At 39.8% G+C, this 20,755-nt stretch overlaps 1 protein-coding gene across 1 annotated transcript in view; it reads left to right on the forward strand.

Moving 5' to 3' along the window:
- Positions 1–2,465: 2,465 nt before the first annotated feature.
- Positions 2,466–20,755, forward strand: part of CERK (ceramide kinase) — a 36,120-nt gene continuing 17,830 nt past the window's right edge. The window contains exons 1-5 of the mRNA XM_034442081.2: positions 2,466–2,733; positions 13,117–13,230; positions 15,328–15,450; positions 16,277–16,402; positions 18,939–19,002. Of these exons, the coding sequence (XP_034297972.2) occupies positions 2,586–2,733; positions 13,117–13,230; positions 15,328–15,450; positions 16,277–16,402; positions 18,939–19,002 (575 nt within the window). The 5' untranslated portion in view covers positions 2,466–2,585. The remainder of the gene's footprint in view (positions 2,734–13,116; positions 13,231–15,327; positions 15,451–16,276; positions 16,403–18,938; positions 19,003–20,755) is intronic.

A 20,755-nucleotide genomic window follows, 5' to 3' on the forward strand; every position in this document is an offset into this window, starting at 1 on the left:
GTATAAATATACAAAAGGATGAAGGCTATAGCTGAGCACATTGTAAGCCGCCCTGAGTCTCCGGAGAAGGGCGGCATATAAATCAAATTAAAAAAAAGAGAGAGAGAGAATCTGGCTTCCCAATTGACTTTGCTTGCCAGAAGATTGGAAAAGGTGAACACATGTAACCTAGCAATAGTACTTAGACTTATATACACTTCATAGTGCTTTTAAAGTCCTCTCTAAGCGGTTTAGAGTGTCAGCATATTGCCCCCAACAATCTGGGTCCTCATTTTACCGACCCCGGAAGGATGGAAGGCTGAGTCAACCTTGAGCTGGTGAGATTTGAACTGCCGAACTGCTAGCTTACAGTCAGCTGAAGTAGCCTGCAGTGCTGCACTCTAACCACTGCACCGCCTTGGCTATATTCTGGTTGCCAAATACCCACATTTTGATCATGCAACCATGGGGAACACTGTGATGGTTATAAATGTGAGGACCAGTTATAAGTCACATTTTTCAGTACTGTCATGTAATTTGAATGCTCATTAAACAAATGGTCATTGACTATCTATACCTCTATTTTCATTCAGTGGAATAACTCATAAACCTGGAGCAAGAATTTCCCTATTTTCCAAAATCTTTCAGATCCCACTGTTGTCCTTTCAGGAGGAAGATTTTTGATAGATTTGAAAATATTATGTTTACATTCTAGGACCTATTGCAGAGGGCCCCAAACCTTTGGGGCCATTACACACATTTGGAAAGCATATTATGGTCATTGTTACAAAATCTCCAGTCATAAAACAAGAGTTTAGTAGAAGGCAACCATATCTACAGGCTGCATCCAGCCAAAATCTAATTTTCTAAAAAACATCCCTGGGGTTTATATGGTGCCCTGACTCCATGTTGGAAATACAGGATATACATTATGCTGGACATTAGCTTTGAATTCCTTAAAAATAAAGAGATTCGGGAACAAGTATGGCTCCTTTATTTTTCCACCAAAAGTAATATTTTTTTAAACCAAACAGGAAAATATGAACAAAAATAGCAGAGTATCCAAAGATTAGCAATACTTATGTTACTAATTATGACAAACTTAATTATTTTCTAGTTTGCTAACACAAACACACCATCCTATTGTATTCCCATTTTGCAAAATCAGGCTTTGGGGACGGCGGCTATTTTTAACATCTGTCTGCCAACCACAATTTCTTTTGCCACTGTAAGGACATGGACAGGGGCCAACTTCTGCTTCGGTTTCATCTGCCAGCTTCCTTGAACAGCTAAAGGAAGCAAATCTGAAGCAACCTTGAAAAGTTGCCCATTTTTGCCATTTTCAAAAACATCCTCCTCATCCGTCAGAACCACGAATGCGAAAGAAGGGCCGAGGCAAAAGTTAAGATCATCTTTCGACTTGTTTTCTCCGGACTTAAGCTGAGGGAGGAAGAGGCTGCAATCTCCCGACTAGAGAGGGTTGATTTGCGATTTAAAATCAAAATCATATCAAACCTTTATTGTCAATACACAACTGTTTTATTGTCACAAAAAACAACCACCTGACAGAGAAGCCTGTTTTAAGGGAACATTTAAAGGGCCCAATCCTCGATGGCTGGATGAAGAAACCAGCCAAGTGCAAGGTCACCTATGAAACAGAAGAATAACAAGAGTTTATTTATTTTTTATTTTTATTTATTTTTTTATTTTGTCGAGTACATATTAGATAATACATATAAGCATGAATTGAATACATAAAATGAATACAATTAAAAGGAACATTAGGACAGGGACGGGACCTTGGAGGTCTTCTAGTCCAACCCTGCTCAAGCAGGAGATCCTATACCAGGGGTCTCCAACCTTGCCAACTTTAAGCCTGGTGGACTTCAACTCCCAGAATTCCCCAGCCAGCTTTGCTGGGGAATTCTTTGCAAAGCTGGCTGGGGAATTCTGGGAGTTGAAGTCTACCAGGCTTAAAGTTGCCAAGGTTGGAGATTCATTTCAGACAAATGGTTGGCCTATCTCTTCTTATAAATAGAAAATGGCAAGGAAGCGAAACTCGTCTCGCCAGCCCGAAAGAGCTTAAGGGGTCGCTCTGGCGTGGCACTTCAGTGCCAACTTGGCTCGAGGCGTTTTGCAACCGCCCACTTGGCATGAGGGCGGCGGCGGAGACGACGACGACGACGGCAGCACTTTTCCCACTCTAAGCCCGAGGCTGGCCGGCTTTGCAGACGGGAGCAAGGTCAGCTCCCAGCCAGAGGAGGAGGAGCGGGGAAATCAGGCTGGGCCGATCCACCCCGCTCCGCAATATCCCTCAACCCCATCCCGACTTTCGCCTTCTTCTGGCGGCCCCTGAGGGCGCCGCGTTAGAGACCCGAGGCCGTTTCTGAGCGTGCGCAAAACCCTTCCTCGCGCATGCTCCCTGCGCGCGGAGCTGCAAATTCTGGAGGATAACAGATTCTGAAACATCCGACGGGCGGACTTAACCCGGCCGCCCCTGTGGCGGCGGCAGCGGCGGGGCGGCAAACGCTCGCCCAGCCCCGGACTGAGCCGCCCCCGCCACAATCATGTCGCCTAATCCAAGGACGCCGGGTCACTGAAGAGCCATGGGCGAGCGGTCCATTCCGGCTGGCCGGCGGACCCAGCTCATCTCCTTGCTGGTGCTGGAGCAGCGCGCCCAGGAGGTCACCTTAGACCGGGAGCTGGGGCTCTTGGCGTGGCGGAGCTTGGAGCCGCAGCCGCGCAGGGGGCGAGGTGAGTGGCCGCCGGTGACCTCTCCGGCATCCGTGGCAAAAGGTGGGGGTGGAGGGGGGGGAGCAAGCTTTTAAAGTCAGGGACTTTAGAGGAAGGGACCTTGGAGGTCATCTAGCCCGACCCCCTGCTCACGCAGGAGACCTGCACTAGAGATTCGAACCGTCGAACTGGCCGACCTTTCTGATCGACAAGCTCAGTGTCTTAGCCACTGAGCCACCCCAGCCCTGTTGAAGGTGGGGGACATGCACCCTGGTCCTTGGAAAGTGCGTTGCTGCTGGGCATGTGCAAAGTGCTGAACTGTCACCTCCTTTAACTTTCAAGGTCCAGGAGATCTCAAAAGGGATCCTTTTAAAAAAGAGACCTAACTAAGGCAACATTTGAAATCTTTTGGGGGGGGGCGGGGGATTAGAAGAAAACTGCAGGGACTTGTCCAGCAATTGGACAAGGAATCAACACTGACACAAGTACCAAACACACAACTCCAGTATATACTGTGCGAGCTGCACTGGCTGCCGGTGGCCTTTCGGGTCCACTTCAAGGTGCTGGCTCTCACCTATAAAGCCCTACATGGCACGGGCACGGGGTACTTGCGGGACCACCTCCTACCGGCCTCCCACCGCCCAATGCGGTCACATAGGGCTGCCCTCCTCTGGGTGCCATCGGCCAGACAATGTCGGCCGGTGGCCCCCAGATTGAGGGCGTTCTCGGTGGCCGCACCAACCCTCTGGAATGAATTACCCACCGTGCACTGGACAGCCCCTGATCTCCGTTCCTTCCGCAAAGATCTTAAGACCTGGCTTTTTACTCAACTCACCTGATCTGGTTGGGTTTTTTAGTTAACTGTGGGATTTTAAATTGGATTTTTAATGCTATTTAGTGATATTGTTTTTATTGTCATTTTGTACTTGTGAGCCGCCCCGAGTCCTTCAGGAGAAGGGCGGCATATAAATTTTAATAAAATAAAATAAAATAAATAAATATTAAAGCAGCTGAGTTTGGGAACCAGATGCACTTGTGTATTGGTCTCTTAATTTTAGGAAGTTGCCTTTTGGTACCTTAGTTAAAAATATGCGCCTTTGAAAAGTTATTTAAATTCTTAAGCCATTTGGGACGTTTCTGGCCCATAAATGAAGGTTCTACTTCGGTTTTTTTTTTTTTCTGGGCCTAAAGAAAAACCTCACACCCCTTTCAGTATTTGTTTCGTTATTTGTCAATTTATGATCCTGTATTGTGAAAGGAAGGAAAATTAACTGACTCAATTGGCCCAGTTCTGAAATATCTTTTACAAATGTAGCTTGCAGTCAAAAACCTTCTCATCTTAGGAAAGCTTTGGGCTTAACTTGCTGTCCCTTCCCCGGCCACCAATGTTTTAAGTATTTCGAAATCAGTATGAGTTATGTAAGTAGCACACAATATTTGGCAGCTGTAAGTTTCCCTCGTTATAGTGGCAACTGCAGGTATTTAAACAACTGCTGTGAAAAGTTTTATAATGATTTTATCAGTCTTCTGTAGTGAATCATTCCTATCTGACATCTTAAAAGGACCAACAAATTGTGAATTGGTTTAGTGTTACTTCTGTGTATTGTACATAACCGCACGTAACATTTGCTTTTTCTGCCAATATCTGTTAAGAGCCTATTGACACAATCTGTAGAACTTTTACTAATAATCCCCAGTATATGTCAACGCAGCATATATATTTGAACCCCATTTGAAAAGTATCAACAGTAGTTTGTCTGATCTCAGTGTCAATAACAACTTTCTGCCATTCTATGATTGCATGTATGATATGACTGGATTAGCTTCCTCTGCTAAAAAGCCATCGTAGACTTTTTAACAGCAAGAGAAGCCACAACTTCGCGATTTGCTGCAGCTTCAACGGCAACCACAACAAAAATGCAATTTGGAAAACTTTTCATTTAATTAACTTCTCAGACAATAGGTGTATTGTGTGCTTATACTTGAACCTCTTCTCTGAGAGATGTTATACTAAATGTTGAGGTACGTCATAATTTAAAAGCTCACCTTGTTATGTAAGACTCACCCATCACTTGTGGTGAATAATGAGACATGAAGCCAGCTAGCCTATCTGGTTGTTCCAGACAACATGCTTCCACCCCAGCCTTTTTTGATTGCTCATAGTTTTATCATTGTTCTTCAGGGTTTATTAATGTTTTTTGGCTATCTGCAAGGTCTCTTAAGCAAAGGAAACTCCTCTTGTAGTCCATCTCTACTACATTCTCCACATATATTTGCTTTCCTCAACCTTGGCACTTTCCACATGAATGGGCATCAAGTTTCTAGCCAGCAGCTCCCTTGCTGAGAAGTCAGTGAGTTGAAATCCACATATCCAGAAGACCCAATCATCCAGCTGAGGAGGAATATCTTACTACCTTATCTTATCTGAACCACAGTCAGAGGAAGCAGCAAATCTGTAATTAAGGGTGCTTTTAGAAAGATTTCTCCTATGTAAATCACCTTGCCTCAAACATCACATTTTTCAGGGCTGGGGCGAAAAAATCTAGATATGATTTACCACTGGCAATAATCCCACATCTTCTCCACACTGTTTTTTTTTTTTTTTGCTAGCTTTCATTTCAGAATACCTCAGGATGTTTATTTCATCAGAAGTACTTGCTGCATAAAAACTAAAGCCACAATCTTTCCCAATTGTTGAGTCTACAGTGTCTACCTCCCTATAGCAGCTTCTTCCTTTACAACGATCTCTCTTCTCCCAATATACACTTCTCAAAAAAATAAAGGGAACACAAGCAGAAGATATCCAAGATCTGAATGAATGAAATAGCCTTATTAAATACTTTGTTCATTACATACAGTAGTTTTGTGTTCCCTTTAGTTATTTCAGCAGTGTATAAACTACTGTATGTAAAGAACAAAGTATTTAATAAGGCTATTTCATTCATTCAGATCTTGGATATCTTCTGCTTGTGTTCCCTTTATTTTTTTGAGCAGCATATTTTAGTTTCCTTATCTTGGGAACCTTTTTTTTTTTGCAGGTAATTAGCATTGTTCCTGGCTTTTTCAGATAAGCAAACATACTTTGTTTCAGTTGACCTTTGGAAATGAAATATAATTGTTTTATTTCCCATGTATATTATGTAACATGAACTTCAGTACATTCTATTCCATTGAAGAGCAATATATTCATATATTGCAAAGCATTTAAAAGGGAAATTCGCTGACTAGTGATTAGTATTATGACACAAGGATTTTCCAAGCACAGTAATCTGAATGATTAAAGGTCTGTCCCTCATCTTTGATTACTTTATAACTTATTTGATAAACAGAGAATTCCTCAGATCAACATGCAACCTCTACTACACTTATTTCCGAATAAGAGAAAGTAGCAAAGAAACCAATCATGCAAAGTTGCGTATTACTTTAAATGCTTTCCCTCAGGATTTATACTCCTTTAAAATGATGGAATTTACACAGTTAAAAACTGCACTAGATGAAATGAAACTGAATTTTTTTTAGATAAAGCGGAAATTTTATATCTTGGAGGAGAAAATATCGAAGTTAAAAAACTTTAGTATTCTTCACATGGAAAATGAACCATTCATCTTCAAAATCATGATAAACAGTGTGCCATGGATTTTCAAACAGTGTTGAGAGTAAACAAAAATAAAGTGATGTGTCTAAAGAGTATGTATAGATTATTTTTAATTATGCATTGTGACATTGAGCATTTATAGTTTACAAATGAATGTATACTTTTTTTTAAAAAAAACCTAGAAATTGCTTATAATATGGACTTCTGTTTCTATTCAGGACAAAGGACCAGGCCTATTGGTCCTTGTGTTGTGAGATTTTTAAGATACACAATGCAGATTCATAACCAATCTTTATATTGTTAAGTGCAAGCATTAGAATAGAATGCAAAGATAATTTTATTTATTAAACTGTTGTGCCACCCATCTTGCCAGTGTCAGTGATTTTCGCAGATCTGCCTCAAGAAGCAGTTCAGAAGTTATTCATTAAAACTCACTTGGCAGCAAAATTAAAGTGAATTAAACTTTTTCCCTGGTTTTTAAATTTGTTTCCAATAGAAGAGAATGTCTGTAGCAGTGGACCCATCCCTCACACTTCTATTGATACCCCAAAACACACAGCCCAGATATACCTTTCTGTCAGTGGTGAAATCTAAATTTTTTTACTACCGGTTCTGTGGGTGTGGCTTGGTGGGCATGCAGGGGAAGGATACTGCAAAATCCCCATTCCCTCCCCACTCTGGGGCCAGCCAGAGGTGGTATTTGCCAGTTCTCTGAACTACTCAAAATTTCCGCTACCGGTTCTCCAGAACCTGCTGGATTTCACCCCTGCTTTCTGTACAATTGTTTCATTATTAGGGACTCCAACCCACAGCATTGCTAAAGAATTGACAAAAAAGCTTGAACACATTACAGAGGGAAGCAGATACTCCATCAATTCCTTATTACAGCTTCTCCAAAGAATAAAAAAAGGTGACAATAGATGAAGATGAAATCATGGTCTCATTTGATAGCACAACAATTTTTGCACCCAAAGAACCAGAAATAGCCAAAGATACATGACTGCACTACTACATAACACACCTGACCTAACCAAATGCACCAAGACTGAAATATCCACAATCATGGATCTTATCAACTTTTGCCTAACCACATACTTTCAGTTCAATGGACAAATATATCAACAAATCTAAGGAAGACTTATGGCACCATCACTTTCAGGACTAATAGGAGAGACTGTAATGCAACACCTGGAGTCTGTAGCATTCCCATGCATACAACCCAAAGTATGTATCCAATACATAGATAACACAATTGTCATAATAAAAAAGAGAATATACATGAAATCATCAACAGCATCTTCAAAGGAATAAAATCCACTAAGAAAGTAGAAAACAACACCACACTATCCTTCCTGGCTATTTTGCCAGTGTTTGAAACACAAGTCTATCATAAAACCAGCCACATCAGCGAAGTGCTCCACTATCAAAGTTACAACCCCACAAAAGAAGCTATGTAAGAACACTATTTAGATAAGCACAAATACATGCAGCACCCCTGAATATTAGAAAAAGGAAAGAGGTTATCTGTACAACATCTTCCAACAAAACGTATATCCATCAACTTCATCAAAAAGGCCTGAACACTCAATCCAATCAAAACAAGCTCTGAAAAGGATAACACTGCCATATATCAAAAACATTTCAGAAACCATCAACAGACTACAACCGCATACAGTGTAAGAACTACTACAGCCATTATGTAGGATAAACAGAAGACTAGCAGAGCACATCCAGGAACAATAACCAGCACTCAGAAGACATGATGAAAACTCCTTGATTTCATAACACATTGACAGACTTAACTATAGTTTCAACTGGAAAACTGTGACCATCCTAGAACAAGCCAAGTCCAAACAAGTTAGAGAATTCCTAGAAGACTGGCACTCAGGCAGATTAATCATCAACAGGCACATAAAGATAAACAACATCTACATACCATTCAAATGACAATCAAAAAGTCCGAAACACCTCCTCACCAGCAATCAACACCCAGATGAGCAGAGATTAACACCAAGATTAACATTAGACCAACAATCAAGAAGTAAACAATACCCCAATCAAGGAACTACCAATTCAGATAAGTAGACCAACGGTAAACTAGTGCCCAGTCAAGAAACCCCCAAGGCCACTCCCACCAATACTGACAGGGCAAGCCACTATTATATAAAATGAGAGCAAATCACACTCCCTACTAACACTGATGATGTTATCTAGTTTGGGTGATGAAACATCTGCAAGAAAACAACCGAGCTCAGAGAGCACCAAGGACCCCACAATTAAATTTGTTTAATCCATTGATTCAGCGGGAAGACCTGCTGACCTCCCCCCCCCCAATGTATTGTCCCAATACAACTAATGTATTGTACCAATACTACATGGAGGTCAGCCTCCATGTTGTATTGGTACGACACATTAGTTTGTTTGATACCCAGGTTGTGTGAACTCAGGACAGAATGGCTAGTTCATATTTCAGTGTGTTACCCTGTTTCCTCCAAAATAAGACATCCCCTGATAATAAGCCCAATCGGGCTTTTGAGCGCATGGCAATAAGGCCAAGCGCTTATTTCAGAGTTCAAAAAAATATAAGACAGGGTCTTATTTTCAGGGAAACACGATAGGTAAATTTAATAAACCATGATTCAATTAACATGTGTTCTGTTGTGCAGAGAGAGAGAGAGAGAGAGAGTGCTGCTGAAGGGAAGAAAGGAATTTCTCCCTAAGATTTCCTCCAATTTTTGGAGGAAATGTACCTGGCTTTAACAGAACTTAATTTTAAGACGTTTTAGTATTTTGAATTTATAGATTATGCATTTCTTTAGATGGGATGAATCTTCCTTTACAAAAAAAAAAAAAAAAAACCCGCTATTGGTATTTTCCAAGATACTTTCTGCTACTGTATTTTCAGTATTTCTTATGGTAGATTCAGTAATTTCAGTACACTGCATTCAGTATTTTTGGAATTACTTTGAATTTATGATATTTTCTGCAACTGACATCCACTAAATTGGCAGAACTAATAGAAAACCTTAGCTTTCTTTCCGACTATTAACTTTGTATGACTTGACAGTCAGCCAAAAATCTTGACTACTTCACAAGAGGTTTTTACCAGACTGGCAGTCTACAAAATATATTAATCCAGTCCTAAAGCAAGGTGGGTGCACCCCAGTTTTTTATGCTTATTAGAGAAGTTTCTCATTCATCATAGGGGGCAAGGTGACTGTTTTAGGCAGGGGAAAATTATATTTCAGTCCACTGTGTGTATAGTGAAACAGCAAATAAAAAGCTCCCTCCTTTGAGTCTTGAGAAAAAAGCAGAAAAGCTGCAGTTGTCCAGCAAGAAAACCACTTTTTCCTCAAGAGTGGAAGGGCTGGGAGAGATGTTGGCTCATATGATTTGTAAATAAGGAAAGTCTGCCTGAATTAAACTTGGTGCTGGCAACGTCTTGTAATTTTTGTGACAATAATATGGAAATAGCTTGCTATTGCTTTTTTCAGGAATTTTGTTAAAACCCACCTACTTGGGATTTCCCTGGTGCTTGGATCTGCTGAGTTCATGTATTGCAATAAAATAGTTTTTTTGAATGAGCACTCAGAATTTATTGGTTATAGTTTAACAAGCAGTTGTAATTGTGGCTTACTCAACAAGTCATGGTTAAATAAACTATAGTTTTGAAGGGTGATATTAATGTTTGGGTCTGTTCAGATCTTATGGTATGACATGTGTTTACTAGCAAAGAGGCAATCCAAGAATAGCACACCAATTTCTCTGAACAGTTCCAAGACATGCATTCATGGCAGAGTTCTAATGCAAGACTTGGAAGCTAAATCTGCATAGCAAACTTCAAACTCCGATGAAGCTAGCCAGAGATTGGTACCTACAGAGACGCTGGAGTAAAAGGGGTATGTGATGTTCCCTTTAATGACAAAAAGACTTGGGAAAACTATCCCTCATAGTCACAAATGCTGGAGTACATTTTGTTCCTAGTTATTTCCCTTGATTTTTAAATTTTAGTTAAGATGGTAGATACGATAGATAGATAGATAGATAGATAGATAGATAGATAGATAGATAGATAGATAGATAGATAGATGATAGATAGATAGACAGAAGACAGACAGACAAAAAGAATGAATGAATGAATCACTCTATTGTAACTTTGAATATACACTAATCCGCATACATTAAAATGAAATTTTGTTGCATACAGCTCTCAAAGGGTCACCACCTCCAATATATACTACATAAAAATGACAATAAATAAATACAAAAGTATGCATATACCCACATATATGAATCACTTCCTCTGTCATGTCTTGTTTGCCCTTTAATATCTTTAGCATTTCCTCCCTTTCTTGATCTTCTACACATTGTAGGCATCAGCTTTCTCTTACTGATTTGCCAACCCTAATATATTTTAAGTTTAACTTTAACTCTAAGATGAGTGGATTTCAGCCAATAGAATTTCCCGGCCAAATGTTAAAATCCATTGATTTTAAAATTGCCAGGTCTAAAGCATACTACTTTAATCAATCAGGACTCAGAGACAGAGCTTTGTAACAGGATTAACACGCTGGTTGCTATGCATGGATTCAGAGCTAAAATAAGCTCTGTGTTTGCAGTTCATTGTTGTTTTTGAAACAAACAGAGTTTAGCTAAATGTAGGCTTTCCAAAACAATGCAACTATATGGATTTGAACAACAACAACAAAGATTCATCCTAAATAAATGAACGCACAAAGCACTTACTGACATAATTTTAAAGCAAGGGATCTTTTGGAGAGAATCATCTGACAATTTTCTCCCACATTCTATTTTTTCACCTCCTATAAAAAGTCCTGTTTTTGACAGCCATGATATACATTTGTTTGTTTATTTGCTTGTTTGTTATTTATTTATTTATACTTCATGTTTCTAAACCTCCCAGCTCCCTCAAAGAGAGACTTTGGGCAGTTATACTGAACTATAAGGCACAGATCCAGATTCTAAATTTTACTCAAAGGCATGAAGAATAGATTTTATTCATAGCCCTTAGCTGCTTGCAACTGTTCTTTTCTTTTATGAAGCTGATATCATCATAAACTCCTAAATCATGGTAGCAAGAACCTACCTTGTGGCGGTTTTCATTTCAGCCCAAATCTCATTATGCTCTTGGCATAATTACTTAGGGCTGGGCTTGCTTTGAAAATGATTTGGGGGGGAAAAATGGCTTCTTGTCTTACAATTTGCACTCAAAGCATGAAAGCAGTCTGTCTTTAGTGTAACTCTTAAAACTGCTGCAGAGCCTGGAAAAAAAGATTTAATGAATAAGAGAGAGATGTTGTCTTCATCTAATGCGGGGGTGTCAAACTCACGGTCTGCGTCCTGGATGCGTCACACGCTGGCCACACCCACCCCATTTTAGCAAAGGGGGGAAAAGTTGTGATACATCACGTGACGACAATGTGACACCACAAGTTTGACACCCCTGATTTAATGTTTGAAGCAAGTTTATAGAATAATTTCTGCAGGTGCATAGGTCTAATACAGGGGTCAGCAACCTGTGGCTCTGGAGCTGCATGTGGCTCTTTCACCCCTCTGCTGTGGCTCCCTGTCACTCAAAATATGCGTCACAACTGCCAATGTGCAACATCCGCCGGCATATGATTTTCGACTCCCGGTAGGCCAACCATGGATAAATCCAAGAAAAGAAAAGTTTCAGAAGAAAACATAACATTTAATTCAATTACACATGCTAGTTTTGTGGCCGCTCAGGAAATAGTCAGGCACAGGAGGGGTTTTTGTGGCTCCTGGTGTGTCCTTTTCTGTGGGAAATGGGTCCAAATGGCTCTTTGATTGTTTAAGGTTGCAGACCCCTGGTCTAATAGCTACTAATTTGATATACTAAGCACCCAAAGTCCTGGGTAGTATTTAGATGAGTACTAGGAATTCCCAGAGTTGTAGGTTGAAAAAGTGGCAGTGACAAACCATTTCTATCCAGTGGTCCAGACACTCACGGGACCATAGTGGCATGAAGGCACCAGGAACTTTGGGGAAGATTTTACTTTAGTTCTTTTCTCCTATGATAATAAGCATTTCCGCAAAGTGTGTATTATCCTATAAAGATTGCCATCTTCTTATCTGGGGCACAAAGAGTCTAAGGCTGAGAACTCGTAAAATAATACTGAATTACTAGATCAGTGTTTAACAACCAAAGGCTGGTTGGGAGGATTCCCAGAGTTGATGTCCACACATCTTAAAAGTTGCCAAGGTTGAGAAGAACTGTACTGTATCCCATCACTGATCTCTTTCCACATTTCAAAATGAGAGTAAAATCAATATACAGTACATGCCACTTGGATTCCTTCCTCCATCCATTATTCCTCCAAGTTTCCCATAATGGAATCCTTTCGTTTTTGCCTCTATCAAAAAAAAATATTGTGTGGTACATATGTTGGGGACCATCTCCTAATACCTTTGATCCACCTTGTTATTCCAACCTGTCTCATGTGTTTATAAAATGTCACATGTGTTTTCTCAATCCTCTGAACAGGATATTTTGACTTACAATTTCTGATTATAAAAAAAACTATATCACTCCCCACAGACATCCGTTCCTTTCACGGAATGTATTTTGAGAGTTTATTTTTCAGCTTTTCTTCGGCAACATGCTTGATTTAAATATCCTCTGAAGTGAATGCGTAAAAAATGCTCCCTACAGAGATGTCGTTGCCCAGCAGAAGCAGAAAATGCCGCGCAAGAGATTCCTTTGGGTCCAGCTAGGCTGTTTGTTTATTTTACAACTCTTCCCTTTTTTTTTTTTTTTTTTGCAGAGAGTTATGCTGTGCCCATTTCTGAGATCATTGCTGTTGAGGAGAAAGAAAGGGAGGCGAAACAATCTCATCCTGGAAGATGGCAGAAAATGGCAAAGCCTCATGCGTTCACCGGTAAAAAAAATAATAAGCCACATTTTAGTGCAAATAGTTTTAAAATTATTAACATGCTAGGTTTGCATAATATATGGAATCAAACAAGCTGGATTCACATAACTTCCTGAGAGAGAGTGAGAGAAAGAGGGAGGGAGGGAGAGAGAGAGAAGAGAAAATTGATGAAACTTAATATTCCTCTTCTGCAGTAGCTACAATTGTGACTGCCTTATCAAGAGGTTACATGCCAATTGAACTAAGTTATTACTTGACAGAAGATCTGAATTCACTCAACCTTTCCCCCACATTTGCTACAGTGGAGCATCCAAAATTATTTCTATGCAGAAATCCTTCTTTGCAGAAAGGAGATTATTAAGATGTCTTTTAAAGACCTTTTCTTTCATTTTCATACTTCATCTCTTGCTATGTGGCTTCTTGAACTCTGAAATTCTGTCATGCAGCCTGTTCCGTTTTCAAGACTTTTGTAAATGCCGCAGAGTAACATTTGCCTGACTTTTATAGTATTTACGTAATACACAATAAACTCTCTTTTTACAACCGTGTAATCCCCTAAATCGGGGTAGAGTCAGGGCAACTGACTGGAGCTGAGCATTTACTGGCTGGATGTCCTTCCTGATGCTTATGCGAGTTTGCAGCAGATCCATGACCATCTGTAACAAATGGTTTTCTTAAGCATTGAAAGATTCTTTTTTTTAAAAAGTGACCTTTTTACAGATTTAAAAGCACCGTCCCTTTGCTTTGTACAATGAATTTTTAATTGGGAAACCTCAACCAATTTCTATGATTTTCCATATCACAAAAAATTTCTGTAGATTAGTAACTGAAAAAAAAAAATTGGACCCACAAATAAATTTGTGCTGTTGGTATAATGGTTGAGTATTGGATTTGGAACATAGACACCAGGTTTAACCCCCACTTAATAACATACAGTTTGTTTGATTTCAGTCTATCTTTACAAGGTGGTGGTTATGGGAATAAAATGAGGGGAGCCCCCCAACATGGAATTCTCAGAGAAACAAGTAAGTTAGATATGCAAGAAATCAGTCAAGTATCCAGAGCCAACACATTCTTCATTTCTTTTCATCCATAAATAATATGCAGAAAACAAGACAGAATCAATATGCAGAAAACAAGACAAATGAATTTATTCATTTAGCTGAAGACAGTGTAGTTAGCATGCCCTCATCTTTTTTTTCACAACAACAACTTTTTAAGGTTGGGGGGGGGGAATAAAGGACCAATGCAAAGTCACCCAGAGAACATCTGTGAATGAAGGTGGATTACAAGCTGGGCCTCCCCACTCTTAATCCAACACCTTAACCCTGGTCCTCAGTTATTTTCTAGGATAAATTGATAAGTTGCTGTGGACTGTATTTCCCTAGAAACCTTAGAAATATAATCCTCTCCAATAGCTGCTGCTGGAATGTGATTGTGTATTGAATGAAAGGGGGAAACTCTTTAATGCATGGGATGCAGTAAACCTTATTTAACTTATCCGATTCAATTTAGATCACTCTTTTTCAATCTTGACAACTTTAAGGTATGTGGACTTCAGCGCCCAGAATTCCCTAATCAACATGTGGGCTGGGAAATTCTGGAAGCTGGAGTTTACACATCTGAAAAGTCACAAAGTTTGAAAAAAAAAAAATTAGACTTAAATCAAATTTCACAGCTCTCTCACGGCTTTGTTCAGCACTATACCTTTTTGGTGCATCTCACTAGCCATTCAGTTCAGTGGGAATTGGGACAACAGGGAGCAGAAAAGGAGCAGAATTCCTTGTCTTTTGCTCTAAAATGGGCAAATATTTTATACCAGTGCAAATAAATTTAGTCTAGCTAAAATTTCCTGACTTGGAAAAGACACTATCTCAAAGATTGGCAAGGATTCATCTGATGATGAATTCCTTGCCCACCTGCCCAGATTGGCAGCCTTTTCTTTTTCTCAGGACCTGGGGCCTTAAACAACTATGGGACTGTGAATTTCTTTCAAAATTCTCAGGTATTGTGTAAATGCTACATGTTGTTATATTTGGAGAGCAACGTCGCTTGTACATAACTGTAATTTTCTTTTAATTTGTGTATGTATATCTTTTGCAGTGTATTACATAAAGAGGGCACAGCATCACCGCTGGCGGTGCAGCGAAGTGACTTTCTGGTGCATTGATGAACATCTGTGTAATCAATGGATATGTACACTGAGGGAACTACTTGATTTACAGAGTATGTTGCAGATGAAAAATGCCTTTCCTTTGTGGTTGTTGTTTTCCTCAGGGCCTAACCAATTTCTGAGAAGGGGAGAAAAATGAAGCCAGTAATGATGGGAGCTTTTAGCAATAGCAATAGCACTTAGACTTATATACCGCTTCACAGTGCTTTACAGCCCTCTCTAAGCAGTTTACAGAATCAGCATATTGTCCCCAACAATCTGGGTCCTCATTTTACCGACCTCGGAAGGATGGAAGGCTGAGCCAACCTTGAGCCAGTGAGACTTGAACTGCCGAACTGCTGGCAGTCGGCAGACAGCAGAATTAGCCTGCAATGCTGCATTCTAATCCCTGCGCAACCGCGGCTCACACTGTTATTACCTACATTTTCAATAAGATGAGAAATTGCACAAGTGCAAGCAGATCTTTATATTTCAAGCAGTAGAAGGGCCTCCTTGTCTTTACACTAGCTGAGGTGTATTTAGTTGGAATATATGAAGACACTCCAATCAATTCTCCAGCTATTGACATCATGGAGAATGCAATTCTTAACAAGGTTTTATCTATTTTCTAGGCAGACTAATGAGCTTAAATAACATTTGAATGCTGGAAGAAATGGCTTTAGAATGAGAAAACTTCAATAATGGAACTCAATTATTGGCCAGCTCTCCCTCTGGAAATCTTTCAGTAATGACTGGGAAATCCTGAGTTAAAATGGACTTCACTTTAGATTCCCTTTCCTGAGCAGAAAGAGAGATTTGGGGATTTGTCGTTCAGCAGCTTTTAGAGTAGCTAAAGGGCAAATAATCTCATGGCCCACTTTCTCTCCTTCATGTTGGCAGCCTCCAGACCAAAGCGCTTGCTTGTATATATTAATCCACACAGTGGAAAATCGCAAGGAGAAAAAATATACGAACAAAAAGTGGCTCCATTGTTTAGTCTGGCTTCCATCTCTACTGATGTTATAGGTGAGTTATTCATTTGAATTTACTGATTCCTCTGCCTTGAATTACAGCATTATAGTTTCCTCATACAGCAGATTTCCCCCAATTCGGTGCCTGCCAGAAACATTGACGAAATTGAGAAGTTGTAGTCGTAATGTACTTATATTACACCAAGTTTGAGAAAGTTACTTTTAGAAATAGTCTGGCAAGTGGTTTCTGGGGTTATTGAAATTCCAAGATACTTGTTAACATAAAGAGGTCTTTCAATTTTTCATCTTGAACTTGAAGAACACATGCAGATCTTGACACAATTAAGCCAATTGATTGGCTGCCTTGTTTAATTATACTCAACTGTGGCCCATAATTTTGGACTTTTTGAGATGTTTGCCACAGCCCCCATTCCTTCTGCTGATTCAGCTGCCTCTTATCTGACTGTCACCTAGGCTGAGGTTCTTCTTCCTATCTCCCACATACCATTACAGAATTCCAATCAAAGTTGTGTCACTAATCTGAAGACTCCTGTGCCAACATATTGCTAAATACGGATGTATTCATCTAGAACCGTGATGGCGAACCTATGGCACGTGTGCCGCAGGTGGCACGCAGCGCCCTCTCTGTGAACACGCGAGCTGTCGCCCCAGTTCAGTTCCACTGCACATGCATGCATGCGCGCCTCCCGCCGGCCAGCTGGTCGTCGGGTCTGCTGTGCATGCGCGTGCGGGTGGCCGCACGTGCATGCATGGGAGGCGTGCACGGAGGCTGCGCACGCATTGCATTTTGGGCACTCGGTCCAGAAAGGGTTAGCCATCACTGATCTAGGAGGTACATTTGGTGTCCTGATACACATTCACATTGTGACATACAGTAGACCATTTTGAGAAGCAATATTGCTAAGTAGAAATTTAGCATCTTCCTCTCTTGCTGAGCCACTTTTCATTAAACCCCAATGATTACTATATTGCTGAGAAATGCTTCTAAATGATTAAGCAAAAGCATCTGCCGGAATGCTAAGTACCTCCCACAAATTATCTATCTATGTAAAAAATAGCTATTTTTTTCTGAGTGCCTGCTTGTTTAAGATTCTACTCATTACCAGCTAAGCTGCATTTTCATTCCAGAGGTTTTGCTTTACTCTTTTAAAGTACTTGATTGCCACTTAGTTGTTGACTTTTTCAGTGCTTTCTTTTGCACAACTGCTTAATACTAGCTTTGTTATATTACTGTAATGGCTCGTTTTCTGCCTCTGAAACAATGGATTTGCCTCAAGAAATTACAATTGCTAAATTGACTACTATAATGAAGATTCTTGTGTACATCTCACTTATTTAACAGATCAGTGTTGTGTCAACATGGTTTACACAGGCATTGTGTAGTATTTGCTGGTGGAGGTGTTTTCACTCCATTATTTTGTTTGATAAATTTATATCTCTTCATATATTTCTTCATATTACCTACACAAAAACAACTCTAGGAAGTAAGTTGAACTGAGGAAATGTAATTAGTATTAGTCAAATTGTGAATTTCCAGGGCTGTGGATAGATTTGAGCCCCATTCTGGTCCCAAATCTTCACTTCTAAAACAGATTTGACTGGCCACAGAGATAAATGAGCTGTTATTTATCCAAGGTCATATATTTGAATGGGCCGTTACCTAAATCTATGAACTAAATAAAATAAAATTTACTGGGTGTCTCCATCCATTTTGGTGGATAAAACTCCAGTTTTGAGAGATGTCATGAATATTGGTAGCCTTCTGCCACCAATAGCCTCTCACCGCCCAGTACGCTCCCATAGAGAGGGGCTTCTCAGGGTGCCGTCAGCCAAACAGTGTCGACTGGCGGCCCCCAGGGGGAGAGCCTTTTCTGTGAGGGCACCCTCCATCTGGAACGAGCTCCCCCCAGAGATACAGAAGATTCCGGATCTGCGCACTTTCCGCCGTGCCCTCAAAACATTCCTGTTTCAGCAGGCCGGCCTGGCCTAACTTTCCCTTTATATTGCTTTTTGATTTTATTTTAAACTGGGATGTCTTGAATTATCTAGGACCAGAGTGTTTAGTATATTTTAATTGTTTTTTTATTAACGTTTGTATTACATGTATTTTTATCGTTCGCTGTTCACCGCCCTGAGTCCCTTAGGAATAGGGCGGTATATAAATTTAATTAATAAATAAATAAATATCTCACCCCCTTCAGAAACGAACTGGCATTGGTGGACCTAGACATTTAGAAAAGGGGAAAGTGGTAATGCTAAAAGAAACGTTGCCAAAGAAGATAAAAATGCACCCTCACAAATTTTATTTTTGAATTACAAGAATCTTTTAGAAAATACAAAGTCAAATGAAGCAAGGGCTTCAGCCATAAAAATATCAGACAGAAATGCATTTTCCATTAGCCGGGGGGGAAAAATGAACCTCAACCAAAACCATTCTAAGTAATCATCAATATTAGTTATGTATTTTCAAATATACTTTCAGAAATTATTTCATGAGTGTAGCTGATTTGATCCATATCTTTGTAAAAATATGTCTTAAACTACCAGTCCATTTTTTTCCCCTCATGTAGTCACCGAACATGCCAATCATGCTAAGGATAACTTACTTGAAATTCATCTGGAGAAATACGATGGGTAAGTTCTTTTTTTTCTCATATTTTTCCCCCTTTGGCTTTGAAGAATTGTACAGATGGTCTATTTGCTATTTGTTATCAAGGGATGGCTGATCTGGGAGCTTCTGGATGGGGGGAAGGGTGTGTGTGTGTGTCAAAAACAAGTAAAGATTGTGGCTACAACCACATGATTGATGCCTCATCCTTTTTTTTTAACATGTAAGGCTTTGACCATAGAGTTATGATTTCCTTTTTGACTTCTTTGATACACACACACATAATCCGATGCTCCCAGATGAACCGTTTTGTAAGTCATTTCTTGTTTTCGATTTTCAGACTGCTTTTCTTGGGTGTCTCTGTTTCTGAATTTATCTGTTTTTCCAAGCTTATGTTAGCCTACTTTCTCTGTCTGCATTCATAAACATAAATCAAAAGAATTGGCTTCGCTTTATCCACTCAATGTAACACTACATTTCATGCTCTATGAATGGAGCTGAGTTTGTAGTCTGCTGAAAGCTGTGGGGCATGTAAGTGGGGTTTACATGTGTCCGGTCAGTGTCTTCAAAGGGTACAGGGGAGCCCAGCACCTTTCCGGTTTGTTAAAATACTGCAAAGGCAAAAACTCTTTGTCAGGCAGAGTCATGCAAATTAAATAAAAATCAATGTTAGAAAAGTTAAGGACATGTTGACAAAGAAGGAGGCCAATGCACCACCCCAAGTGGCTGGCAATTGGTCAGCTTATAGATTTAATTTTATTATAGTTTGTCACACAGCCAGATGTTTCAGACTGGATTTAGTATTTTTAACCCCTACGAGTTCTTCTCAAGGACCCGGGATAGGCAGATGTGGATGTTTGATGGTATTAAAGGTATTGCCGCGGGATATAAGCTTTTCCAAGTAGAGCTGCCAAATTTCCAACTGGGAAATGTATGTTTATATTTTTTTACAGAGGTGACAAGCACCTCCCAGTAGATGTTAAGGCAGGAAAAAACAATGTAACGCTGATAGAAAAGCTGGATTTTCTTCCAGCTAAACAGGACCTGCATAGCATTCTGTCTCTTGTTGCAATAGGCTAGGGCAAATTACAAAACTGTGGGAGTTCCTAAACAGTCTGCAATGAAATCATACATTAGTTTTGGCTTGAAGGAGAGCAGTCTGTGCTAACTTCGTACAGTTTCGGCTCAATCTGTCAGCATAGGATTCCTTTAGCAGTTTTGCAAATGACAACTGCTCCACTGTTGTTGTTTTTAATTATGAAAATGTTCTTTGCCTGCCAAACCTACATCCCTATCATTATATTTTTTTTAAAAAAAGGTTTGAAATCATTTTATGCTGAAATAGTTTTGACTTCCATTTACCTCTAACAAGGTCAAGGCTTTGTCCCAATTGGATTAAAACAGCAGAGCCCATGCGTTGCTTTCACAGACAAATACAGAACAAATTCCATAATGAATCACCTTAAGTCATTAAATAGGCTAACAGGATTTGCTTGTAAAGAAAAAAACAAAAAGACATAGATAGATAGATAGATAGATAGATAGATAGATAGATAGATAGATAGATAGATAGATAGCCACCCTTCTCTGGAGACTCAGGGCGGCTTACAATGTGTTAAGCAATAGCCTTCATACTTTTGTATATTTTTACAAAGTCATCTTATTGCCCCCACAAACTGGGTCCTCAATTTACCTACCTTAGAAAGGATGGAAGGCTGAGTCAACCTTGAGCCTGGCAAGTTTCAAACTTACTAATTGCAGACAGCTGGAGTTAAATTA

This window comes from Pantherophis guttatus, chromosome 7, assembly GCF_059756535.1.
Source record: "Pantherophis guttatus breed Tessera chromosome 7, ASM5975653v1, whole genome shotgun sequence".
Classification (NCBI taxonomy): Eukaryota; Metazoa; Chordata; class Lepidosauria; order Squamata; family Colubridae; genus Pantherophis; species Pantherophis guttatus.